The sequence below is a fragment of the Salarias fasciatus genome, chromosome 8, assembly GCF_902148845.1.
Source record: "Salarias fasciatus chromosome 8, fSalaFa1.1, whole genome shotgun sequence".
In the NCBI taxonomy this organism is placed as follows: Eukaryota; Metazoa; Chordata; class Actinopteri; order Blenniiformes; family Blenniidae; genus Salarias; species Salarias fasciatus.
The window spans coordinates 3,438,337-3,459,652 of record NC_043752.1 but is presented as its reverse complement, the minus strand read 5'-3'; the positions used below and the strand labels follow the sequence as shown (position 1 = coordinate 3,459,652).

Here is a 21,316-nt window from a genome sequence, read left to right as displayed (position 1 = left end):
TGTTCTTCCTGTCATCGGAAAACATCTGATGAATGTTATTGTTTGATGGCTTATTTTACTGTTGCTTGCAATTTTGCAATTTTTGTAGATTGATTTATTTTTATTTATTTATTTATTTTGGACAGGCACAATGTCTCATACGCAGCCAGAGCCTACAGGGAAGCATAATTGTAAAAAGTCCATCTGATTTTGTCCATTTTGTCTAACTGACAATAAGAAAGGAAAACCTTAAACTCCACAATAGATTGTTCCCAACCATGTCCGCTTTCGTGCGGCTTTTATTTTGAAGGCCGGAAGTAGCTTGTTGTTTTATTTGGACACTTGACATTTTCATATGTGATTTTTTTTTTTTTTTTACTGTAAAATAGCGTCACCCTGGTGTGTCTCTGTCTTTATTCATTTCTCGTTTGTTGTAAAAGGGTTGTGTATTATTAGTAATTAAATTTTTGTTTTGTTTTGTTTTTTATTGAAGCCGCTCGTGTAGCCTCGGTGTGTGTCCTCACACACCCGGAACATCCCCGCGCTCGGACCGGGATCCTCTGAAACCCTCCGCCGACTCGCCGACATGTCCTCCGCGCTTCTGCGGGCTGTGTGCGCGCTGCTGGCGTCTCTCTGCCCGCCCTGCCCCGCCGCGTCGGCCCCGGGCCTCCCGCACATCCCGCACATCGCCGCTCACTTCGGAACCAAGACCCGCTACGAGGAGGTGAACCCCCACCTGCTGCGGGACGGCCTGTCCGTCAACGCCTCGGTCCTCCGGGCTCCGGCCGCCGAGCGCTGCTCCCCGGTGCACCTGACCGCCGTCATCCGCCACGGGAGCCGCTACCCGACCGCCAAGAACATCCGCAGGATCCGCCAGCTGAGCGAGCTGGTCCGGAGGGAGGCTGCGGGAGGCTCCGGGGCTTCGGACGGCTGGCTGGAGGAGCTCCGCAGCCGCTGGGAGGCGTGGTACACCGAGGACATGGACGGTGAGACACCGGGACGGTCCCACCGAGCTGCTGAAACACAAAAATCTCCCGAAATGTGGCAGAAATGTTAAGTTTCAAGTGACTGAAAATATCTTTGAGTTAGAAGTTACAAAGCTGCTGAGAAAGAGTTAATAAAGATATCAGAAAACATTCATGAAAAAGAAAAGATAAGAAAATCTCTATGTCTAATGAAAAAGATTATTGATGCAGCACCACATACATGATATCTACAAGCTGAGCCAGTGGAAGCAGGTAGATGTTCAATAGAGGTGGGCCCTGGAAGGAGCCTTGGGGAACTCCTCGTGTAATTTTGTGAGGATACCAAACATACTGTATCTAAAAGTTTGGATTGTTTTTTTTTTTTTCTGTTTAGAGTTGTTGAATTTTTTCCACACAGTGGGGATTTCTTTAGTGTGAGAACTCAAGGAGACTCGGCTTCCTTAAACTGACTGACAAGAGTAAAGCCTCTGTAACTAAAACAACTGTTTACAGTGATACACACACCACAGTACCTTTTTGGTATTTCTTTCAGCATATTTGTACACAGGTAGAGTATTCTGAAAAAAACACACAGTGACGATCAGACATCTTTCGCTTTAACCTTGGAAATATTTAGACTGTTCGATAAGATTAAATCTGGTGTGTGTGTGTGTGTGTGTGTGTGTGTGTGTGTGTGTGTGTGTACAGTAGTGGTCAGTTCATCATGAAATTTGGTATTCACGTTGTTTTTTGCGTCCTCAGGTCACCTGGTGATGAAGGGTCGTGACGAGCTCCGCCTCTGGCGCTCCGCCTGCGGGCCTTGTTTCCCACCCTGCTGTCAGAGGAGAACGTGAGGAAGAGGAGGGTGGCCTTCCTCACCAGCTCCAAGCCCCGCTGCGTCGACAGCATTGAGGCGTTCCAGGACGGCCTGCGGCGGCACGGTGAGGCCGACTGAGGCATGCTGGGAGATATCGGCCTGGGCGGTGTACTGACTGACCTCGACCTCCGCAGGCGAACCCCGGTCTACGAGCACGAGGTGGACGACCACCTGCTGCGCTTCTTCGAGCGTTTGCCGCGGATACGTGGAGGGAGTGGAGAAGAACCGCTCGGCGCTGCTGGAGGTGGAGAAGTTTGAGAAGGGCGAGGAGATGCAGGCCGTGGTCAAGAAGGTCGCCAGCAGGCTGGGACTCCCTCAGCATCGCCTCACGCCCGGTAAGACGCCATGCTCTGGTCCGTGTTCGTATTCCTGGAGCAGTTTTGTATTTTTTTCCTTAATTTTTCTGATGCTTCTTTTTTGTATGTTTTGCTGAAATCATGACTCATGTCCCTCTGTGTGTCCCGTCGAGCTGGTGGAAGCCGCTTTCTTCCCTGTGTTCTTATGAACTGTCTATCAACTCCGTTCACTCGCCATGGTGCTTCCTGTTTGATGAGAGTGACGCTCAGGTAACCATGACGACAGCAACACACTGGTGTCTTTAAATGGCTGTTTAATCTCAACCGTTTGTGTTAAATCTGCAGAATCCTTTCAGGTTGGTGGTGCTGGTTGTTTGTGGACGTCCTCTGCTCCGAGTTTGACCTGCTTTGTGTCTGCAGGGTGTTGGAGTATAAGTCCGACTGAAGCAGTACTGGAAGCGCTCTCACGGCCACGCCCATCTAAACAGCATGTCCAGCTGCCCGCTGTTCACCAACATGTCAGGTCGCTGGACAAAGCGGTCGGCCCCCGCAGGTCAGAGGGCGGGGTGGGGGGTGGGGGGTGGGGAGTGAGGGGCGGGTCAGCTGTTCTGGTTCATGGCTCACTCTGCGGTTCTCCCTCAGGTCCACTGACGCGTCCCCGGAGCCGGCCTCCCATCCTGGTGGGCCATGCTGAGACGCTGCTCCCCCTCCTCTCCCTGCTGGGACTCCTATAAAGACAGACTCGCCCACTGCAGCAACTACCTAATCGCAGCACAGTAAGAAGCCTCGCTCGCCGCTTCAGTCAACCCTCTCAGGGTGATTCTAGTCATGAACACGTCTCCTGCCGCAGGGCGACGGTTCCGGACCAGCACGATCGTCACGTACGCCGCAACCTCCTCTTCGTGCTGTACGACTGTCAGCGGGGCCCCAGACTGCAGCTGCTCGTCAACGAGTCACGGTTCGATTCCCAGGCCTGGAGGCGGAGGAGGCGCCGCTGTAACGGGACGTCCGGGCACGTACCGCCAACTGTGGACGGCTGCGACTTCCACCAGGAGTGCGAGGGGATCTTGTGGGGCCGGGGGCCCCAACATCGAGCTCTGAGACCAGGGGGCGGAGCCGCCAGCAGCTGGTGGATATTAGCCCCGCCCCCAGGAAGCAGCGTCCAGACTTCGACAGGATCAGACATTGGGCGCCTCAGACAGTAGCAGTCACCATGATGAAAGTCTGCAACGCCGAACTGGTCCATTACCATCTGAGAGCGCAGGGTTTGTTTTTTTCCATCTGAGCTCTTTTTTTTTTATTACTTTTCATTTGTTGCACTGGCCCTTTAATCTTGTGCCATCCTCTGTTTTTCACCCCTCACCTTTAATTTATTCAAGCTGTTCGGACTCGAACCCTCCGACACTCACCAGGACGACGTCCAGTGTCTCCCAGGGTCCAACGGGTCGTCTTTGTGCCAAAATCAGGATATTTTTTTAAGAACCTTTTTTTTTTCCTCTTTTAAAAATTCAGAGCTTTAAATAAAAGGTTTTCTCAAACTCTACAAAATCTCAAACAGTATCGATCCACCTGGAGAAATGACTCCTCAGTGCGTTTATTCCCCTAAAAGAAACTAAGACACACTGAATCAATGACAGTGAGTTTATTACATCGACAGTGACTCTTTTGTTTTTTAAAGATCAATGAATAAACAATCCATTTGGTTTTAATAAAAAACTCAAATAGGATAAAAATAAAGCACAAAAACAACCATTTCACAAATTTTTTTTTGCTTAATTTTCCAGGTAAATGGTTAAAATGTCCAAACAGGTGAACCTCAAAAAAAAAGCCTGATTTGTTTAACTCCAATCAGAAGAAAAAATAACTTTAAACTTCTTTTTTCACAATAAAAGCTGTGTTTTTACTGTAATCTTCTGGCAACATCAGCCGAGGCTCATGGGTAACGGTGTACGTGGAGGCGAAACGAGCGAAACCGAAAGAGAGCGAGACGAAAATGAAGCGGAGGACTGGCGCGGTCGGCGGCGTCCAGCTGCTCCGTCAGACCTCAGCAGAAAGCGGCGGCCTCCAGACCCGCCTCCGTATCTACACCCGCAGTCAGCTGACCGGAACAAACACATGGCGAGCGCCGTCTCAAACAAGCTGTGGGAATCAAACCGGCGTCCTGTGGGCAGCTCAGTCCAAAGCGGCGTGCAGCAGCAGGCCGTGTCCTCCCGCAGACTTGGACTTCTTCATCTTCGCGATGGCCTTCTGCAGGTCGGTCTGATGGATGGGACGGATGTAGTCCTCCAGCGGGCTGCCGAGACACACGGGGTGAGAACGCCACCGCGGCCGCCGCCGCAGCGTCAACATCCGGGATCCTTACCTGCTGCTCTGCGTGTGGACGAAGTCCCGGACGCACAGCAAGGCGGCGTCGCGACACATCTCTCTGAGGTCGCTTCCTGAGAAGCCGTCCGTTTCACCGGCGACGCTGCTGAGGTCCACTGACAGGTCCACCTGCAGGCAGAACGACAGCGAAGTGAATCAGGACCGTCTGGAGGCCATCGAAGGACCTGGTGGTCTGCAGAGCTGGAGATGTTCTTACGCTCTCGTTCTCCAGGATCAGCCTGAGGATCTGCTCTCGCTGCTTCAAGCTCTGCAAGACAGAAACACGCGTCAGCGATTCGGTCCGGTCTGCGGCACGCTGCCGTCGCGGTCGGCCGTTCGGCTGATACGCACCGGCTGGTTGATGTGGAACCTGGTGGGCATCCTCCTGAGGATGGCAGAGTCCAGGTCCTGAGGCCGGTTCGTGGCTCCCATGATGATGACCTGACACACACCGAGGTCACAGCAGGGACTTCCACGCCTCCATTCTCACAGTTCTCATTTAACAAGTTCGAACTCTGGAGGAGACATATGCTTCCAGGTTCTACGTGTGTGTGTGTGCGTGCGTGCGTGTGTACCTGACAGTGGTGGTCCGTGTCCAACCCATCCCACAGACTCATGAACTGAGCCTTCATCATGGCCGTGGCCTCGTGGTCCGAGCTGGACCGACTCCTGAGGAACGAATCTGTTGAGAGGTACAAACGGTCAGAGAGGCAGAGGACTTTTTCTGGATAAAGAGTGTGTGTGTGTGTGTGTGTGTGTGTGTGTGTGTGTGTGTTCGTTCCTTACCGATCTCGTCGATGAAGATGATTGACGGCTGCAGTTTGACAGCCAGGGAGAACACCGCGGCGGCGAGTTTCTGGGACTCTCCGTACCATTTGTCCGTCAGCGTGCTCGGCTGCAGGTTGATGAAGCGGAACCCCGCCTCCTTCGCCGTCGCCTTAGCGATGAGTGTTTTGCCACATCCCGGAGGTCCATACAGCAACACGCCTGTTACCATGACGACAGCACGAGACCATACCCTCAGCGTACATAACTCCATAACTTCTGCTTCTTTTCAGAGATTCCTGTGGATTCCCTGAGTATTTTGCGCAGCATCTAAACCTCTGTGAAGTGACACTCTTAACACAGCTGGCATGTGAGTGACCTCTGACCTTTCGGCGGCTGCAGCAGTCTGGATCCTTGGAACAGGTGTCTTTTCTGAACGGGTAAGATGACGGTCTCCTTCAGCTCGGTGATCACCTCGTCCAGGCCGGCGATGTCGCTCCAGGTGATCTGAGAACATTCGGGCGTCAGGCGACCAGGTCAGAGTTCACATCTGCTGACGGCCAGTCGAATAGACGCCGCAGAGACGTACCTGCATGCTGAGCGGGTCCACCAGGTGAGCGGCGATGCTCATCTCGTACTCTGACAGCTTCACGTTTTTCACGCCGATCTGCTGCATCAGCTTCTCTGCCTGCAAACAGCCAATCAGAGGTGAGTGAGTGGCCACGCCCACTGTCCCTCCTTATCCTCGCGTGATTTTGTGACGTACATCCAGCACATGAACTGACAGGCTCACCTGCTTCTGAGCCTCCACCTTCTGCTTCCTGGTGGGGTCGATGGCGTCCACCATCCACTTGATGGTGAAGTAGGTGACGGCTCCGAAAATGGTGAGCCGGAAGAGCAGTCCGATGACCTCGTTTCTGCCCAGAGGACGGGCGAGCTGATCAGCCGGGACCTCCCTAATGACCATGGTCGGACTGGATGTGATCTGACAACACAAAACACACAAACTCAGACTCAGACCAATGGAAAATAAAAAAAAGAAGAAATGGCACAGATAACGCAGGAGCTCCCTGCAGCTGCTCCTTCATTTAACCACGGTTCTGGTTATCCTCCAGTGTCCTTTCCAGTGAGTACAGTAGTCTGCAGGAAGAATAAACAATCATCTGATCTTCCAGGTGGTGAAAGTGGCTGTAAGCGTCCGTGTTCTACACAAGTGTGTTAAAGTCCGCCTGGTCTGAACACATCCAATGTTGTCGCTCAAATCGACTCTTCTATTCACAGTTATATGTTCCTACAGACAGGAGACATCACCACCAGGGGAAGACAACACAAAATGTGCCAAGAGCCACAAAGAAAACCATCCCACCTCACACCTCAGGCCCGCCCTGATACATGACACTGGAAAATCTCTGAAAACAATGATCAGATTTTTTTCACGAGTTTCCCTCCATACTTAGCCTCTCTTGGAGGAAAACAAAGTGAGATGTTGCCTATAACTTAAGGAAGGTAAGAGCATTCTTCTTCAAAAAAACATAAGTGATGAGTTCTCCTGTGCTCACAAACTCTCCAATATCAGTGACCTCAGGTGTTATCTGCTGCATACCAGAGGAAAATCAAAATATCTGGCGAGCAGACTCCTGCTTATCGGTACAGGATGTGTAGAGGTTTCATTGCCAGAAGTGACATAGATTAAAAAAAAAATCATCTTTTACCGTTTCTGCTTCTAAGGCCCCCTCCATGTGAGAGGTCTTTGGAGTACTCAATTTATTTTTCAAGCTGAGACCAAGGGTGGGTAAATTTGAAAACGAAAGTGGGCTTGGTGTCCTTTCACTGACAATTCATGTATGCATGATCAAACAGTTCTATATAATATACTTTTAGAATAAATCCTGTAAGTACAGAAGAAGAAAAAAGAACTATATTTATGAAATGAATCATCATGAAACAGCCAGAGGAGAAAGCGTGGTTAGAAAAGTCTTCCTGAAGTGAAACCAAAACCACTCTAAAAACCCGGTCCTTCCAGTTCGACGGCTCATATTTTAAAACAGCACAAAAAAGGAAAGAGAAACTAACCACGTTTGAAAATTAGATAAAGCTTCATACGTAACATGAATAGCTATAAACCACTCAAAGGCACTTAACCATCAGCAGCAGATTATTTATGAGCAATGATCAGAAAACTGTTCTTGGGGTGAAACCCCCCGGTGATCCAGGACACTGTGAGACAGTGTCACTGGTTCGGCTAAAGGAGACAGTCTCCTGACCCGCAGTAGGTCCTCAGACCAGGGTTTGGACCGGCAGAGACCGGCAGGTGGACCCTGAACGATCCCAGGGGACCCTGCTAGCTTAGCTTTAGCTTCAACTTGACCTTCCGGGATGTGGAACGGTAACAGAGCCGTCTCCTCTGGGACTCACGGCTCTCACAGGCGGCCGTAGAGCACCGAAAGCCACTGGAGAAAGTCACGGTGGTTCTCCGGAAATACACCCTCAGACTCACCTCCTCTCCGGCTATCGGTTCCTCAGACTCTCTGCCTTCAGACTCTCGTGCTGTGAAAAACCCAATGTTCTTCTTCTGCTTTGTCTTTAGCGTTTAACTGCACGTGAAACCACCAGTGCTACTCTCTGCCTCCACCTGCAGGCCAAAAGCAGCACTGCACCTCCTATTACACTGATGGCCTGAATGCATAAATTATCCTTTGTACTTTCACTGTATAAACCGACTACACTTTGTGCAATCTTACGACATTAACTATGTAATATATTAATCTTCTGTGTAATCAGTCATTTCAAGTACTTTTACAGAGAATCAAACAATTAATAGGCATAGAGGATGGTGAAAAGAACAGAACTTCAGTCTAACAGAAAAAAAAAACCTACAGAACCAGACTCAGAGGTGGAGCATTTGTGTTGTTCCAGTTGGGGTTGGGGGATAAAAGAGAGGAATAGTACAAACAGAGTGTGGGTTTGGATATCAAACTAAGTACTAATACTCTGTGTAGTCTTTCTGTGTGCAACTTAAAATATTTTCACTTAGAAAACTGACAATGGTTATTGTACTCCACAATGTTAAACGTGGAAAGTGCACTTGCGTGCTCTAATTGTAAAACACTTAATACACTGTACTTAATATTGAAAAGTGTCCCTCTTCTGAACAGTGTGTGGGTTGCAGTATCGCGTTCTGTCCATTGGGTGTCACTGTGTCCCGTCGACTTACTTCAGCATTCATTATGGCGTTATAGTTTCTCTGTTATATTTGCAACTTTTTTTGAACAGTTTTCAGTGTAATCTTAGCACTTTACACCATGTTGTCGACACCTTCAATGGCAGACGGCCAGCTTATTCCCGTGTCCGGTGTTGGGGCCTGTTATGTAATAGTGGCTGGTTGCCAGATCGTATAGTTTTTTTTAATGAAGGATAAGCTCCTGCAAACCTGGCAACCCCAACGGCTCTTTCTCAAGAAGTGACGTCACCGATGGCTTGCCCTGCAAAATAAATGTGCGGTTCTTTAGGCATTACGTCATTTGGTGCAGCTTTTTTTTCATACTGAGATGTGTGAAATGAAGCTGTAAAAAACACTTCAAAATCATACATGCAATCATAAACGTCCCTGAAAAAGACTCCAGAGAGTCAGACACATTTTTGTAAAAGAAAAGACTCTAACGGGCATGAGAAGTCTTTAGTGTTGCTGCTGTATATTATACAGGAGATCTGGAAGCAAAGAAACACCCATTTCTGTTAACAAACTAAGATCACACCTCCACATGAATGGAGGCGCAGCTTGAAGTTTGATGGGAGCACTCAGAAAGATGCTCCATGTTCTACACAGCTCGTATCCTTTTCAGGGTAGATGGCACTGGACCAATCCTAATTGACTAAAGGCGAGGAAGATCCGCTTTGGACAGGTCTCCTGTCCATCACGGGGCAGCACAGAGAGACAGACAATCGCATAGTCACGCTGACACTAGGAGCAATTTAGTGTTGTTTTAGGTAGGGTGCTGTGGGAGAAAACTAGAGTCCCTCACATACAAGGAGAAAAATACAAACTTTACCCCTAAGAAGCTGAATTAGTATGTGAACCTGTGGCCTTCTTGTTGTGAGGTGAGAAACTCACTAACCACTAACCACCATTTGGGCCCCCCTAAAAATATTCTTACAAAATATGTGTCTCCAATCACATTAGACTCTGAAACTGAAAGGAGGAAATATCCATATGTTGATTAACACTTGAGGAGATGAAGAGAAAGTTGGTGTCCTTGAAAACAATTGGAATATTTAGTGGAGTCAAAAGGTGAAGTGTGCGACATCACTCCACTGTAACAGGCCAGGCTGGTAAAGAGACTAAATCATGTATCCACTTCAACTGGGAGACATTCAGATACATATTTATCCCGTCACAGTCTGAAGGGATAACTGTGTTTGTACTTTATGTTCTCTATGCATTTTGTTTACACTAACAGAGGGATGTGATGAATTAGTGAGATGTAAAACGATTCTCATCATTAATATCATGAACAAGCATCAAGAAGAAAAGTGTTGAGTAAGTATTGCTAAGATGACTGTTGGGTTTTTCTAGCGCACTGAGCAGGTACTTTATTTTGAAGGCTGCTGGCCGCGTCGCCGCTCGTGCCGCTGCTTTGACGCGTGCGTCGCCGCTTCTGCCGCCGCTCCCGCCTTGACGCGTGCGTCGCCGCTCGTGCCGCTCAGCTCAGAGTCTGGCGAAGATTTTTAATCACGGCCGCTCTGCCGCGCTCCGAGGCCGGGATCACGTCTTCTTGCACTACCCGGACGGCCGGTTTTTGCACCGAGAACCGAGCCGTGGATGGTCTCCGGGCGGAGACCAGGAAGCCCGGGCCCGCAGCGGGAGCAGGGAGGAGGAGGAGGGCCCGACGCCTTCTCGTTCTGACCCAGAAAACAGCACCGACAGCCGGGCTCTCCGGGCACTTGCAGGCCGGCGAGTATCTCTTGGCACCGGGCTTCGGGAGGAGGGCGGATAACGGGCCGTTTTCATCAGACCCGGCGCCAGAATCCCCGGTGTCCTCCCCGGAACGTTTTAATGTCCTGATTTATTGATGGAATAATCACCGTCCGGGACCGGGGACCGGGCTAGTTAGCTCCCGGCTAGCTGCTCGCTCAGCAGTCAGACGGCGGAGGCTCCGGAGGAGCGGCAGCGGCTGTCCGGTGCTTTCTAACCGGTAGCAGACCTCATCGGAGGCCCGGGACTGACACGATGGCTGCGGCCTTAATCAAGGAGATCGTGAGCCGGAATAAGCGGCGGTACCAGGAGGACGGCTTCGACCTGGACCTCACATGTATCCTTTGACGTCCCGGTTCCCAGCAGCGGGCTGAGCCCGTGGCGGGCAGAGCCACCGTGAGCCTGTCCATAAATCCAGACTTTCATCTTCAGACAGGTCAGATTGTCTCATTTGCAGCTAATAACGCCATCCAGAGACCAGTGCAGGTGTTGATGTACCTGAGCCTGTGTTGGTGAAGGGACGGGAGGCTGCTGTGCGACTGAGCAGCCTTGATAAAGAGTGAAAACACTGACATTAAAGAGAAAACTCAGTCGTTTTAAACTGTATTCACACGTCTGTGCTTTCTCAACTGGGGACGTTTGATTACTCGGTGTGGCGATCCACAGTGAAAAATAGACATCCTGAAACAAACTGAGCACGAGTGAAAAGCAGGTGTGACTTCCACCGACTGTGCACAGTGCATATCTCCTGTTGTGTACACCAACTGTGCACAGTGCACACCGCAGAAGATGTCAGCTGTCTGCTGCAGCAGCGCACAGAAGCCGGGAGACCTTTCTCTCCCATGAAATCCAGCTATTCCCCATCTTCAGGATAGTCTGATACAGAAACGTTCCCAACAACAATGCATTTTACTCATTTGATTTGCATTGGAATGCAGTAGAAACATTACATTCATATCATATTTTTTTGGGGGAAACTGATATAAAGAAAGTTTTAACATTTTTGAAGCTCATAAAATGGTTAAGAAATGGTCCTGGTGGATTCTGGGAGTTGAGCAGGGTTCCAGGTATTGGATGATTCAAGGAGGATACAGGCAGTAGACGGGTCAAAGCAGGTCCAGGCTGTATGATCCCAGCCTTTACCAGAGTGCTGATGGATCCAAGTGTTGGGGAGATAGTGTCCATCCCTCAGCTGTACAGCAGAAGTCGGTGTGAGCCAGGTGAGATTTCTGTGCAGCAGATGTGTTCTTCCTAAACGCTCCGATCAGATATATATCCTAATATCATCGCCATGGGTTTCCCCGCCGAGCGGCTGGAGGGAGTTTACAGGAACAACATCGACGACGTGGTCCGGTGAGCCGTCAGTCCCGCCGAAGCTTTGTAACTGGATTTACGCTGCGATTGTTCACGACTGTTTTCTCTGGCAGGTTTTTAGACTCAAAGCACAAGAACCACTACAAGATCTACAACCTGTGAGTGCTACAGTGTGACGAACATCTTAGAGGCTGCTTTAGGTTGTTGTTGATGTCTGTTATTGTTCTTTCCACAGTTGTGCCGAGCGACACTACGACGCGTCCAAGTTCAACTGTCGAGGTGAGCTGCGGTCGCCGGGGACGACCTCGTCCTTGTCCTCTTCCTCGACCTCACGGTCTCTCCCCGTCTCCCGCAGTGGCTCAGTACCCGTTTGAGGACCACAACCCCCCCCCAGCTGGAGCTCATCCGTCCGTTCTGCGAGGATCTGGACGAGTGGCTGAGCGAGGACGAGCAGCACGTCGCCGCCATCCACTGCAAGGCGGGCAAAGGGCGGACCGGCGTGATGATCTGCGCCTACCTGCTGCACCGCAACAAGTTCCAGGAAGCTCAGGAGGCGCTGGACTTCTATGGAGAGGTCCGCACCCGCGACAAGAAGGTACTGCAGAGACACACTCGCAGTTGTCCATTAAAATGTGGCGATGGTTTCCTCATGTCCTTAACGGCGGTGTCCTAAAGGGTGATGGCAGTTCTTCTGATCTGCTGAGACTTGCAGAAGGATGTTGGTTCAGTAGAACTTCAAAAGTGTTCAGTCCACTTTATCTGGACCTGATTCTGGATCTTGAGCTGATTTCATTCAGCTTTTTGTCCCAGTAATACATTTTTCCAATCCATCTTCATTTATAAAGTGATTTAATACGACCTTAGAGAGCCAAAATTGTGGACACAAAATAAACACAATGACAATATTAGAAGACAAATAAAGTAAGTACATTAAAACAAGTACAGAGAACACAGAAAATAAGCAAACTCACACATTATCAGTGTCTTAGAAGGTGTTAAAAAGAGATAAAGAAGGAGTCTGTCTGATGTGGTGTGGCAGGTTGCTCCATAGTCCAGGAGCTTCAACTGGAAAAGGTTGATTACCTTTGACCTTTAGAATCACTGCTGCCTGATGCAACTGAATGTGGGGATGTTTAAAGTCGTCCTGTCTGTATCGTGCATCTTTTCACCAAGCTCTTGGTGATCTGAGTCGTCTTCCAACCAGTGCTGATGCTGCTTACACTGAGGAGCTGATGGAGGTCGAGCTCTGATCCATGGAGTCCTCTGTGTGCTGGTTGGGTTGTGCCACCGCTGAGGTGTGATTCTTGTCCACCTTGATGCAGGCTAAATGTGAAACCATCTCTGGCTCTGTGTTGGTCGATGTTGGTGAAAGACTGATTCTTCTCAATACACCCTCTCTGCAGCCTTAGCAGCTTGTTTTTGCCAGATCACCCTCAGTGTGCTTCACAAGCACCAAGAGTTTATGGGACTGTGATGAAGAGAGTGCCTGTCTTAATTTAACAGCATTTAAAATCACTTATAGCGGTTGAAGGTTGTGAATTCAATGTTTACATGAGATGCGAAATATTTCAGGAACAAGATTTAAAACACTGAACGACCATTTTTCCCTTTTTAAAACAATTTGATTTGTCTGTTTTTGTTTAGTTTTGTGGGTTTATCACCATGAAGTGTGTGTGTGTAACATCACATGACTGACGTGTGTGTGTGTCATCTGCTCAGGGTGTCACCATCCCCAGCCAGCGGCGCTACGTGGTCTACTACAGCTTCCTGCTGAGGACCCAGCTGCACTACAAGCCCGTGGCCCTGCTATTCCACAAGATGCTTTTTGAAACCATCCCCATGTTCACCGGGGGCACCTGCAGTACGTCCCACTGTTCCAATGTCACGCCGAGGTCCTCGCACGGCGCCGAGTGACCCCCCCCTTTCTGCTGTTTCCCCCCGCAGACCCACAGTTCGTGGTGTATCAGCTTAAAGTGAAGATCCACACGTCGAACCCGGCCCACACCCGCCGCGAGGACAAGCTGATGCTGTTTGAGTTCCTGCAGCCGCTGCCGGTCTGTGGAGACATCAAGGTGGAATTCTTTCACAAGCAGAACAAGATGATGAAGAAGGTGAGTCTTCACGAAGCCGTCTGTAGAAACGAGACAATCCTTGGAAAAAAAAAAAAAAGTCTTGATTGTCCTCAGGTTGCTTGATCAATTGTTGGAGTAAAGCTGATAGGTATGGCGTCTGGATACACATTAATCCATGAGCATGCTCGGAAAGAGTGTGTTCTGGCCATCAGTAACTCTGGTCCAGCTGCCCTCTGTGGCCTCATGTCTCCAGCCAGGATGAGAGACCTAAAGGTATCCTGGGTGGAGTTCGACAGTTCAAGGTGCTCAGGGAGCGACGTCTGTAGCACCAGCAGCACCATGTGGAGCTGGAGTCATCTTTCCTGTTTCCTCTGCTGATGGACGAGCAAGAGGTGCCGCAGTGGCACCTGATGGTTTTTCCTAACCGTTTGTTCCTCCACCCCTCCAGGAAAAGATGTTCCACTTTTGGATTAACACCTTTTTCATCCCGGGGCCCGAGGAGACGTCCGACAAGATGGAGAACGGCAACACCGGGGCCCCCCGGGACCTCGGGACAATGACAGGGACTGAAACCAATGACCGAGACTTCCTGGTTCTCACGCTGACCAAGAACGACCTGGACAAGGCCAACAAGGACAAGGCCAACAGAAACTTCTCCCCGAACTTCAAGGTAAAACTGCTTCAGCTTCACTTCCTGGTTCATGTTTTAAGTCAGAATCGCAGTAACGGACGAAGAGATTAAACAGGAAGACTTTTGGGAACGTAGACTTTGTAGTTGACTCATCGGCTGTTGCTCGTGTCTTCATACTTCAGGTGAAGCTGTTCTTCACCAAGACGGTGGAAGAAGGCGCCAACTGTGACTCCAGCAGCACGCCGGCCTCGGTGACGCCGGACGTCAGCGACAACGAGCCGGATCACTACCGCTACTCCGACACCACGGACTCAGACCCCGAGAACGAGCCTTTCGAAGACGACCACCACAATCAGATCACGAAAGTCTGACACGTGCGTGTGCTTGTGTTTGTGTGTGTGTGTGTGTGTGTGCGCGTGTGTGGGGAAGAACTGATCGCTGGGACTCTGGATTCAAAGAGCTCTAATCAGAGGATAATGACCTTTACCCTCACAAACCCCCCCCACTCCCACAACCCCCTCCAGTTTTTGGGATCTTTTACTCAATTCACAGTTGGACAATCAAGTGAGCAGGTGAGGGGTGGTGGAGTCGTCGACGTGGGCGGACAGTGAGACGTTGAATGGACAGATTTAAAGAAAAAAAAATTAAGGAGTAAAACTTGAATCTAAATAAACTGAAAGACAAGTCGACTTTTTACAGACTTCAGCCGCCGTGTTTGTCGGACGAATCCTTCAGCTGCCAATCTTCCCTCCATCCTTCTTTCCTTTCTCCACTCTTTGGGTAAGCTCCGTGCAGAAACGAGACTCCGTTGTGTTGACTCTTCTTTCTGTGTGCTAACGTCACATTCGTCAGCGTGAACTAACTCTTTCTGTGAAACGATACTGGGTTTTGTTTTGTTTTTTCCAAAGCCATCACCAGCCCTTCTTTCAGCTCAATGGTTTTATTAGACATTGGCTGTGAGCTTCAAATTATTTATTGACGTTCTGACGCCACGATTGTGATCACTCACCAGTCAGTACTTTCTTGTTTGAAATCAGAATTTTTTTTTTCACCCCTGATTGCTGTAGAAGCAGATAATTGGTCTTCCTGGTACAAATACTCTGGAGCCATGGGTTCGATCCGTTTCGGGCCTCAGGCGGTGAGTCGGCAGGTCCAACCTGCCTGGAACCAGGTCGGACCGTTCATTCGAGTTCTGGCTAATCGCAGGTCATTTGGACTAACTATCTGAAGGACTACAGAAGAAGAACCACAGCGTTTGGACCGATCTAGACTCACCTGGTCTGGACGCAGTTGGGACTCATTTGGATTTGACATGAATTCGCGCACAGAGAGAAGTTTCACCCCATTGGATGCAACAATGGCGAAGAGAAAGCGGGATGGTTAGCTGCGCCCGTCAGTCACTTTCAGTCAGACATTTGAAGTCGGGACTTCCGTCTTCTTCGGTCATCTCATACTCTTACAGGAATCCTACCTTTTTGTTGTACTTGTATTAGTCTTTAAGCTACATGCTGTGTAACCATTCCTCTTCTGAAGCTGTAAAACACTGACGCCCTGAAGCTGTGGATGTCTCCGGAAGCCAGGCGGGTGAACAGGGAACACTGGTGGCCTCTGAGGTCCGCATCCTGCGTGGTTTCTTGGATTTTTAATGGAAGCAGAAGCTAAATGTCTCGCTCAGATCCATCCAGATCTTGCTGGATGAAACCAGGGGTTGTGATAAAGAAGCAACCACACCACCGAAGCTTTTTGTTTGCAGTTGTTCGGAAGCAGAGTGCTCATTTGGACCTGGTCGGACGATGCCTGATCCCCGGGGTTAGCCTATTGTGTGTCTGGTCTGTGATGTGTTAATGAAAGTGGCGCTTGAGAATAGTCAGTCTGTCCACAAATGGCTAATCGTATTTACTGGCTACGTTTACTTATATCAAGGCTTAATTTGTATCAAATGAACATTACAGATGCTCCAATCAACTCTATGGATCCCAGATCTAATCTGGATCCTTACAGGATCGAACTAACTCAAGCCAGACAAGTTTCTGCTTTCTAGTCTGTCGAAATGTTGAGGGCCACCAAACGAAGCCGCCGTGACTGATTGGTTCTCGGTGTGTTGGAGTCAGGCCAGGTCCTGAGAGTGGACCAGGGTCCGCTCAGATTCAGAGTTGGGATCTCACAGGAAGAGTGTTTCTCAGACACATCAGTGCTCAGTAACACCCTGAAACAGTTGTCTGAAGAAGCGTGGTCAGTATGAACCTGTTGGCCTGGCTCAAAGTCAGCAGAAGCTATTGCTTTACCCGAGAGATTATGATGGCTCTACTAGTGTTTCAGCGGTCCTCGCTGGTATTCCTTGGGCTCCAGCAGTTGGTGATGCTCGATAAACCTTTGGAAACTGAAGATCTGGTCTGAAGGAGACATGTTTCAGGACTGTGCCGATTCATACACGCATGCTCTAGTCTACTAGAGTTTGGACTACAGATAAAACGGGGTGTGAGAGTCTGGATGGTTCCCAGCTGTAAACTATAGGCTGCGTTCTGTGTGATCACTTCTCTTGGTGTTAACAGCTCATCGTGGTGAATCTTTCGGTGCTAAACTAGCCTGATGTCGAGTTCCTCCATGGTGCTTCGTTCCTTCGTCCATTGCTCATCGGCGATGCTCCGTCATTCCTGAGGCAATCGAACTGCTACACTTCCTGTCTTTGTTCCTATTTGGTGCTATCGGACCGAATGTTGAGTCCTCATCAGATCTGAATTAGGTTTTGTAGGAAATCGGTGAGGTGGAGCAAGACCTGATGATTTGAGCGGCTGCTGGGGACACTTCTTTAAAACACGAGTCAGGCAGACCTCCTAAGAACGAGCTCATGTAGATTCTTCTTTCTATCCTACCCAAGCAGACATACAGTTGACTGTTTTCTTTGGGTCGTTTCTGTCGGAGACGCCGTGTGAACAGTTACCATGGATACGAGTGTCGTTTGAACTTTTACATCGGATTCATCAGGTAGAGATCATCTTGTCTGGATTATTCAAGAAGCGTAATGGGGGTTATGTGAACATAAATCCCACACAACCACCCAAAGCTTTCCCCCATGACGTTAACATACTGCACGAACCGTTAGCGAACCGCTGGTTCTGTTAATTTAGCTTTCAGGCGTTCGAGGCCATGTCGGTGCTGGATCCTTTTTCACCATGTAGTTGTCGGTTGTACAACCACAAACTTTCCATTATCAGTGTCAGGAACATCAGAAAATAAGCAACTAAACCAGAGTGAAGCTATGAGGAATCATTCGTTTATTGTGTTTTTTTTTAATGGCATTTCTTCTGCTGACTCGGCTCAATTTCATGTAAAGAAACCATCAGCACAGGAACTCATCACTTCATTTTGTCCTTGTTAGTCAAACTATCTTTGCTTCAGCTCTTCTGTTTACATCGCGTCACCAAACTTGCCAAATAAAGCTCACACGGACTTTTTTTTTTCTTCCTTTTCTTTTCTGTACATGTTTTCCTTCCGGTGTACTCATGTGGTTCCCTCCGCTTACAGATGCAGGTATATTAGTTTCATATTTCAGCTTTCAGATATAATCAGTGTGTGAGTCATGTGACTGTCACATAAACAACTGTTCTTTGGATCCACAAGTCCGATTGTTGCTTAAAGTCGCTCACAACAACCACGTCTGTCGGGGGGGAAAATTGAGTCTGTCACTCAGTGGTTTAAACAAAGCGAAGACAATATTCTACTGGATTCACGAGGAAATAAAATACTGAGGCATTCATGGCAAATGTTAACATCCGGGGTCGGTCATCGTGACGAGGCTAGCGTCTGAATAACTCCTCACCGAAAAAAAAAATGTACTTCTGCTAAACTGTGATTGGACAATCAGTGTTTGGGGGCGGGGTTTAAAACAGGCTTCAGGTTAAATTAGACTGAGAAATTTGTCAGAAACCTTCAAAAATAGTTCTCATTAGCTGTGATAGTCCCGAACATTTCAGCCCCCGTGTGATCCGGACTCTGACAGACCTGGTTCTGAATTCAGCTGGCTTCATTTCAGGAGAACAAAGTTTATTTTTCATCTGTTGTTGATTTCAGTGAATCAGAACTCACACTATTATAAACACATGCCACTTGGTTTTATAATGGAATAAAAACACTGTAAAGGTGAATAAACTATTTATAAACAGCTGTTTTGTCTGTCTGTCTGAACTGAATCAGCTTTTCTGAGTGAGGTCCTAATGGAAACTGGAGGTCAAAGGTCAAACCGGACAGGTTGAGCGTCGGTGTCGAAAGATGCCTTCAGTGGACTCAACGACTCCGACTTTGTTCAAACATTGAAATTTATTCAAAGACGAAGCGGAAACCTTCATGTGTGCAACTTCACTGAAAAACGTGCGACTGGTCGGCGACGGCTGGCCGTCCTCACAGCGAGGACTTGAGCGCTCCCAGCAGGCTCAGCGCCGACTCCACGCAGCCGTCGAAGTTTGAGTGGGTGAAGGCGTCGCCGCCGCAGACGAGGGGCGGCTGGTTCAGGACGGTCATGTGACCCGGACAGTCCGGCACCGTGGTCAGCACCTGGAGAGAGAGAGCGCACGTGAATCAAACGACCCCTGCGTTTGAGGAGGGGCGGCGGCGTGGCGGTCGGCCGACTCACCTGGGAGTACCGCCACTTGTGGCACTTGATGCTGATTGGCTGAGGCAGATCGGGGAGCAGCTTGTAGAGCTCCTGCAGGATGACCGGCTTGACCTCCTCCTTGTCCTCCTCCAAGTGCTCCACGCCAAACGGGACGCTGGTGTGGACGACCATGGACGGGCCGCGGCCGGCGGGATCTGAGGGCGAGCGAACGGGTGAGGACCTACGGGTGAGGCCGAGAGAAGGACGGCTGAGACGCACCTGATCTGCATTTCCGGGGGTCCACGGCGATGTAGCGGATGCAGTCGCTCTCGGAGACGTATCTGGCGCCCCACGGAAAGCTGAAGACGGCGTCCGGAGGGAAGAAAAGAGCGAGGGCGAAGCGGGACGAATATGCGACACCATCCAACTGCTGCTTCTGCTGGACAGACAGCACTGGGGGGACACAGACAGGTGAGTCTCTCAACACATGATCACAATTAAAAGTTTCCTGTCTGATGACTTAACACACACTGTGTGCCGACTGTGTGTGTGTTTGATGCTCTCACAGGGTCCCACATCCCCCTCCAGCTGCAGGATTTGAGGGACCGGCATCGTCAGGACCACAGCGTCGAACGTCTCGCTTTCGCCCACTTTCCTCTTGACCTCCCACGATGCACCGCGGCGGTACACTCCAGTCACATGACGCTCAAGGAACAAGTCGGCTCCTGGAGGACGGAGACGTCAAGGCGTTGTCATGGTTTCACGATCAGGCGCAGGGGTGGAGTCAGGGTTTGGATTCTGGTGTGAAGCGTCAGGCGTGTGTTTACCAGACTCAGACAGGAAGTGCTTGACCAAGCTGCTCATGCCCAGCGGCGTCACATAGTTATAGCTGATGTCCTTCTGCTTCAGACCTTCAATGATGCAGTCGAGAGGCTTCAGGACGCCCGCAGCCAGCAGCTCTGAGTAAAAACTACACACACACACACACACACTCCAGTCAGGTCTCATGAGGCCATCTGGTGAGTGTTGGTATCATAAAGAGTTGAGTGATCGTGATGTGTTCAGGTGGCAACGGGTGATGTTTAGGAAGCACAGTGATGATGTATTCAGGTGAATGCTGGTAGATTTTAGAGATGCAATCAGGTGATGTGTTCAAGTGCATGGTGGTAATTACGCGTGATGTGTTCAGGCGTGTTGTGATTTACAGTGACGTGTTCAGGTGTGTGGTGGTAATTAGGTGTGGTGTGTTCAGGTGTGTGGTACCTCTGGTGTGACTGAGCGTAGGCAGGCGTGGCAGAGATGTACTGAGCTCCCAGATCCGCTGGGTGAGAAGAAGGGTCCGGGGACCGGCTGGTGGACATGCGGCCACCTGAGACAGAAACACGGCCACGTGTTCACTTTATTTAAAACCCCGCCGGAGAGGAGTGAAGCGGTGCGCTCTGCTCTGACGGCACTGACCTGCACCCCTGGATTTGTCCCACACCACGATGTGAACTTTACTCTGCAGCTCCCTCCTCAGCAGGCACGCGCACAGGCTGCCCGTCAGGCCGGCACCGACGATCAGGACCCGGGACATCTCTCACACCGGAGCCGGACCGGGTGCACGGGCCGGGATACACACTGGGCGGGGGGCACGTAGGCAAACGGGCATGGGTTCGACTCCTCAGCGGCAGAAGTCAACTCCGCCCCCGGCGTTACCAAATGGGAGAGGTAAACAAACGCTACCGGAACTTCCGGGTTAAAGGCAGTGATGACGACACATCCGGTTTAGAGGCGCCAAAAATATTTTTAGTTATACTTCATATATATTTTATATAAACATATACTGTATATGCTATTTACCTTTTCAGTTAATCTGTTCCATATCACTCGCGGTATGTTATATTGATATTTCAACCTTTTGTAGCTGATTATATTTCAGAAGGTAAATAAAGGTGGATTCAGCTCTAGAAATAAAACAATCATCTGTAAAATACCCAGATTCCAGTGCAACATTTCTCTGTTTTTACACCCTGTTTATCATTAAAATGTTAATGTGGCTTGTATTTTTAAGCCTGTTCTTGTCCTTTAGTTATTCGTCTATGTAAACTTGTGCTCAAACAAGGCAAAGTCAAAAAGTTTCAACTTGAAATTTCTGCACCAATTATAATGCAAACTGACAAAAGATTATAATGACATTTATGGTAAGAATTACTATCAATCAAATCATAAAATTGAAATCAAATTATTAAAAAAAATCAAAATGTAAGGAAATCCTGTTCCTCTTCCTCCCAATAATTATGTGATAATAATAATGTTGCACACGCCTGAAATGTTGACCTATATCCTGTGTATGTTACATATACATTGAACCTGTTGGTTGATTATTAACTTACACTTTGGACAACAAACATTCAGGAATGTACAATGATGTCGACTCATATTTTTTTTTAAAGGAACTAAACATTTACAGTTATAATTTCACACACCCCAAAAGTTGATGTGTCACAC

General features: G+C 49.1%; 2 protein-coding genes and 2 pseudogenes across 3 annotated transcripts; 2 read left to right on the top strand and 2 right to left on the bottom strand.

Moving 5' to 3' along the window:
• The first annotated feature begins 359 nt into the window (after nucleotides 1–359).
• On the top strand, nucleotides 360–3,604 carry LOC115393153 (multiple inositol polyphosphate phosphatase 1-like; annotated as a pseudogene).
• A 533-nt stretch (nucleotides 3,605–4,137) lies between these two features.
• atad1b (ATPase family AAA domain containing 1b) lies at nucleotides 4,138–7,822 on the bottom strand. Its single transcript, XM_030098013.1, has 10 exons — nucleotides 7,744–7,822; nucleotides 6,040–6,231; nucleotides 5,836–5,934; nucleotides 5,633–5,753; nucleotides 5,268–5,468; nucleotides 5,057–5,163; nucleotides 4,833–4,922; nucleotides 4,699–4,749; nucleotides 4,480–4,610; nucleotides 4,138–4,410 (listed from the first exon to the last, which is right to left on the bottom strand). Exons 2-10 carry the CDS (start codon nucleotides 6,211–6,213, stop codon nucleotides 4,290–4,292), a joined length of 1,095 nt encoding a protein of 364 aa, XP_029953873.1. The 5' UTR covers nucleotides 6,214–6,231; nucleotides 7,744–7,822; the 3' UTR covers nucleotides 4,138–4,289.
• Nucleotides 7,823–10,352: 2,530 nt separating this feature from the next.
• LOC115393155 (phosphatidylinositol 3,4,5-trisphosphate 3-phosphatase and dual-specificity protein phosphatase PTEN-like) lies at nucleotides 10,353–18,365 on the top strand (annotated as a pseudogene).
• Nucleotides 17,703–20,549, bottom strand: rnls (renalase, FAD-dependent amine oxidase). Of its 2 annotated transcripts, none has more exons than XM_030098015.1 (7): nucleotides 20,285–20,546; nucleotides 20,090–20,195; nucleotides 19,654–19,796; nucleotides 19,393–19,551; nucleotides 19,106–19,279; nucleotides 18,866–19,041; nucleotides 17,703–18,786 (listed from the first exon to the last, which is right to left on the bottom strand). In XM_030098015.1, the coding sequence occupies exons 1-7, from the start codon at nucleotides 20,400–20,402 to the stop codon at nucleotides 18,634–18,636; spliced, it is 1,029 nt and encodes a 342-aa protein (XP_029953875.1). In that variant the 5' UTR covers nucleotides 20,403–20,546; the 3' UTR covers nucleotides 17,703–18,633. The 2 variants fall into 2 exon arrangements, with proteins under 2 accessions (XP_029953875.1, XP_029953876.1); XM_030098016.1 differs by having other exon boundaries at nucleotides 18,650–18,786; nucleotides 19,358–19,551; nucleotides 20,285–20,549.
• Between the last annotated feature and the right edge of the window lie 767 nt (nucleotides 20,550–21,316).

Excerpts from the sequence above, each read along its gene's own strand:
- atad1b (XM_030098013.1), bottom strand. The coding sequence starts at position 6,213 with ATGGTCATTAGGGAGGTCCCGGCTGATCAGCTCGCCCGTCCTCTGGGC. Across the intron at positions 5,164-5,267 it reads CATCTTCATCGACGAGATCG|ATTCGTTCCTCAGGAGTCGG; the intron begins GTAAGGAACGAA and ends ACCTCTCAACAG. Across the intron at positions 4,923-5,056 it reads ACACGGACCACCACTGTCAG|GTCATCATCATGGGAGCCAC; the intron begins GTACACACGCAC and ends GGTGTGTGTCAG.
- rnls (XM_030098015.1), bottom strand. The coding sequence starts at position 20,402 with ATGTCCCGGGTCCTGATCGTCGGTGCCGGCCTGACGGGCAGCCTGTGC. Across the intron at positions 20,196-20,284 it reads GGACAAATCCAGGGGTGCAG|GTGGCCGCATGTCCACCAGC; the intron begins GTCAGTGCCGTC and ends TTTCTGTCTCAG. Across the intron at positions 19,280-19,392 it reads GGAGGGGGATGTGGGACCCT|TGCTGTCTGTCCAGCAGAAG; the intron begins GTGAGAGCATCA and ends GTGTCCCCCCAG.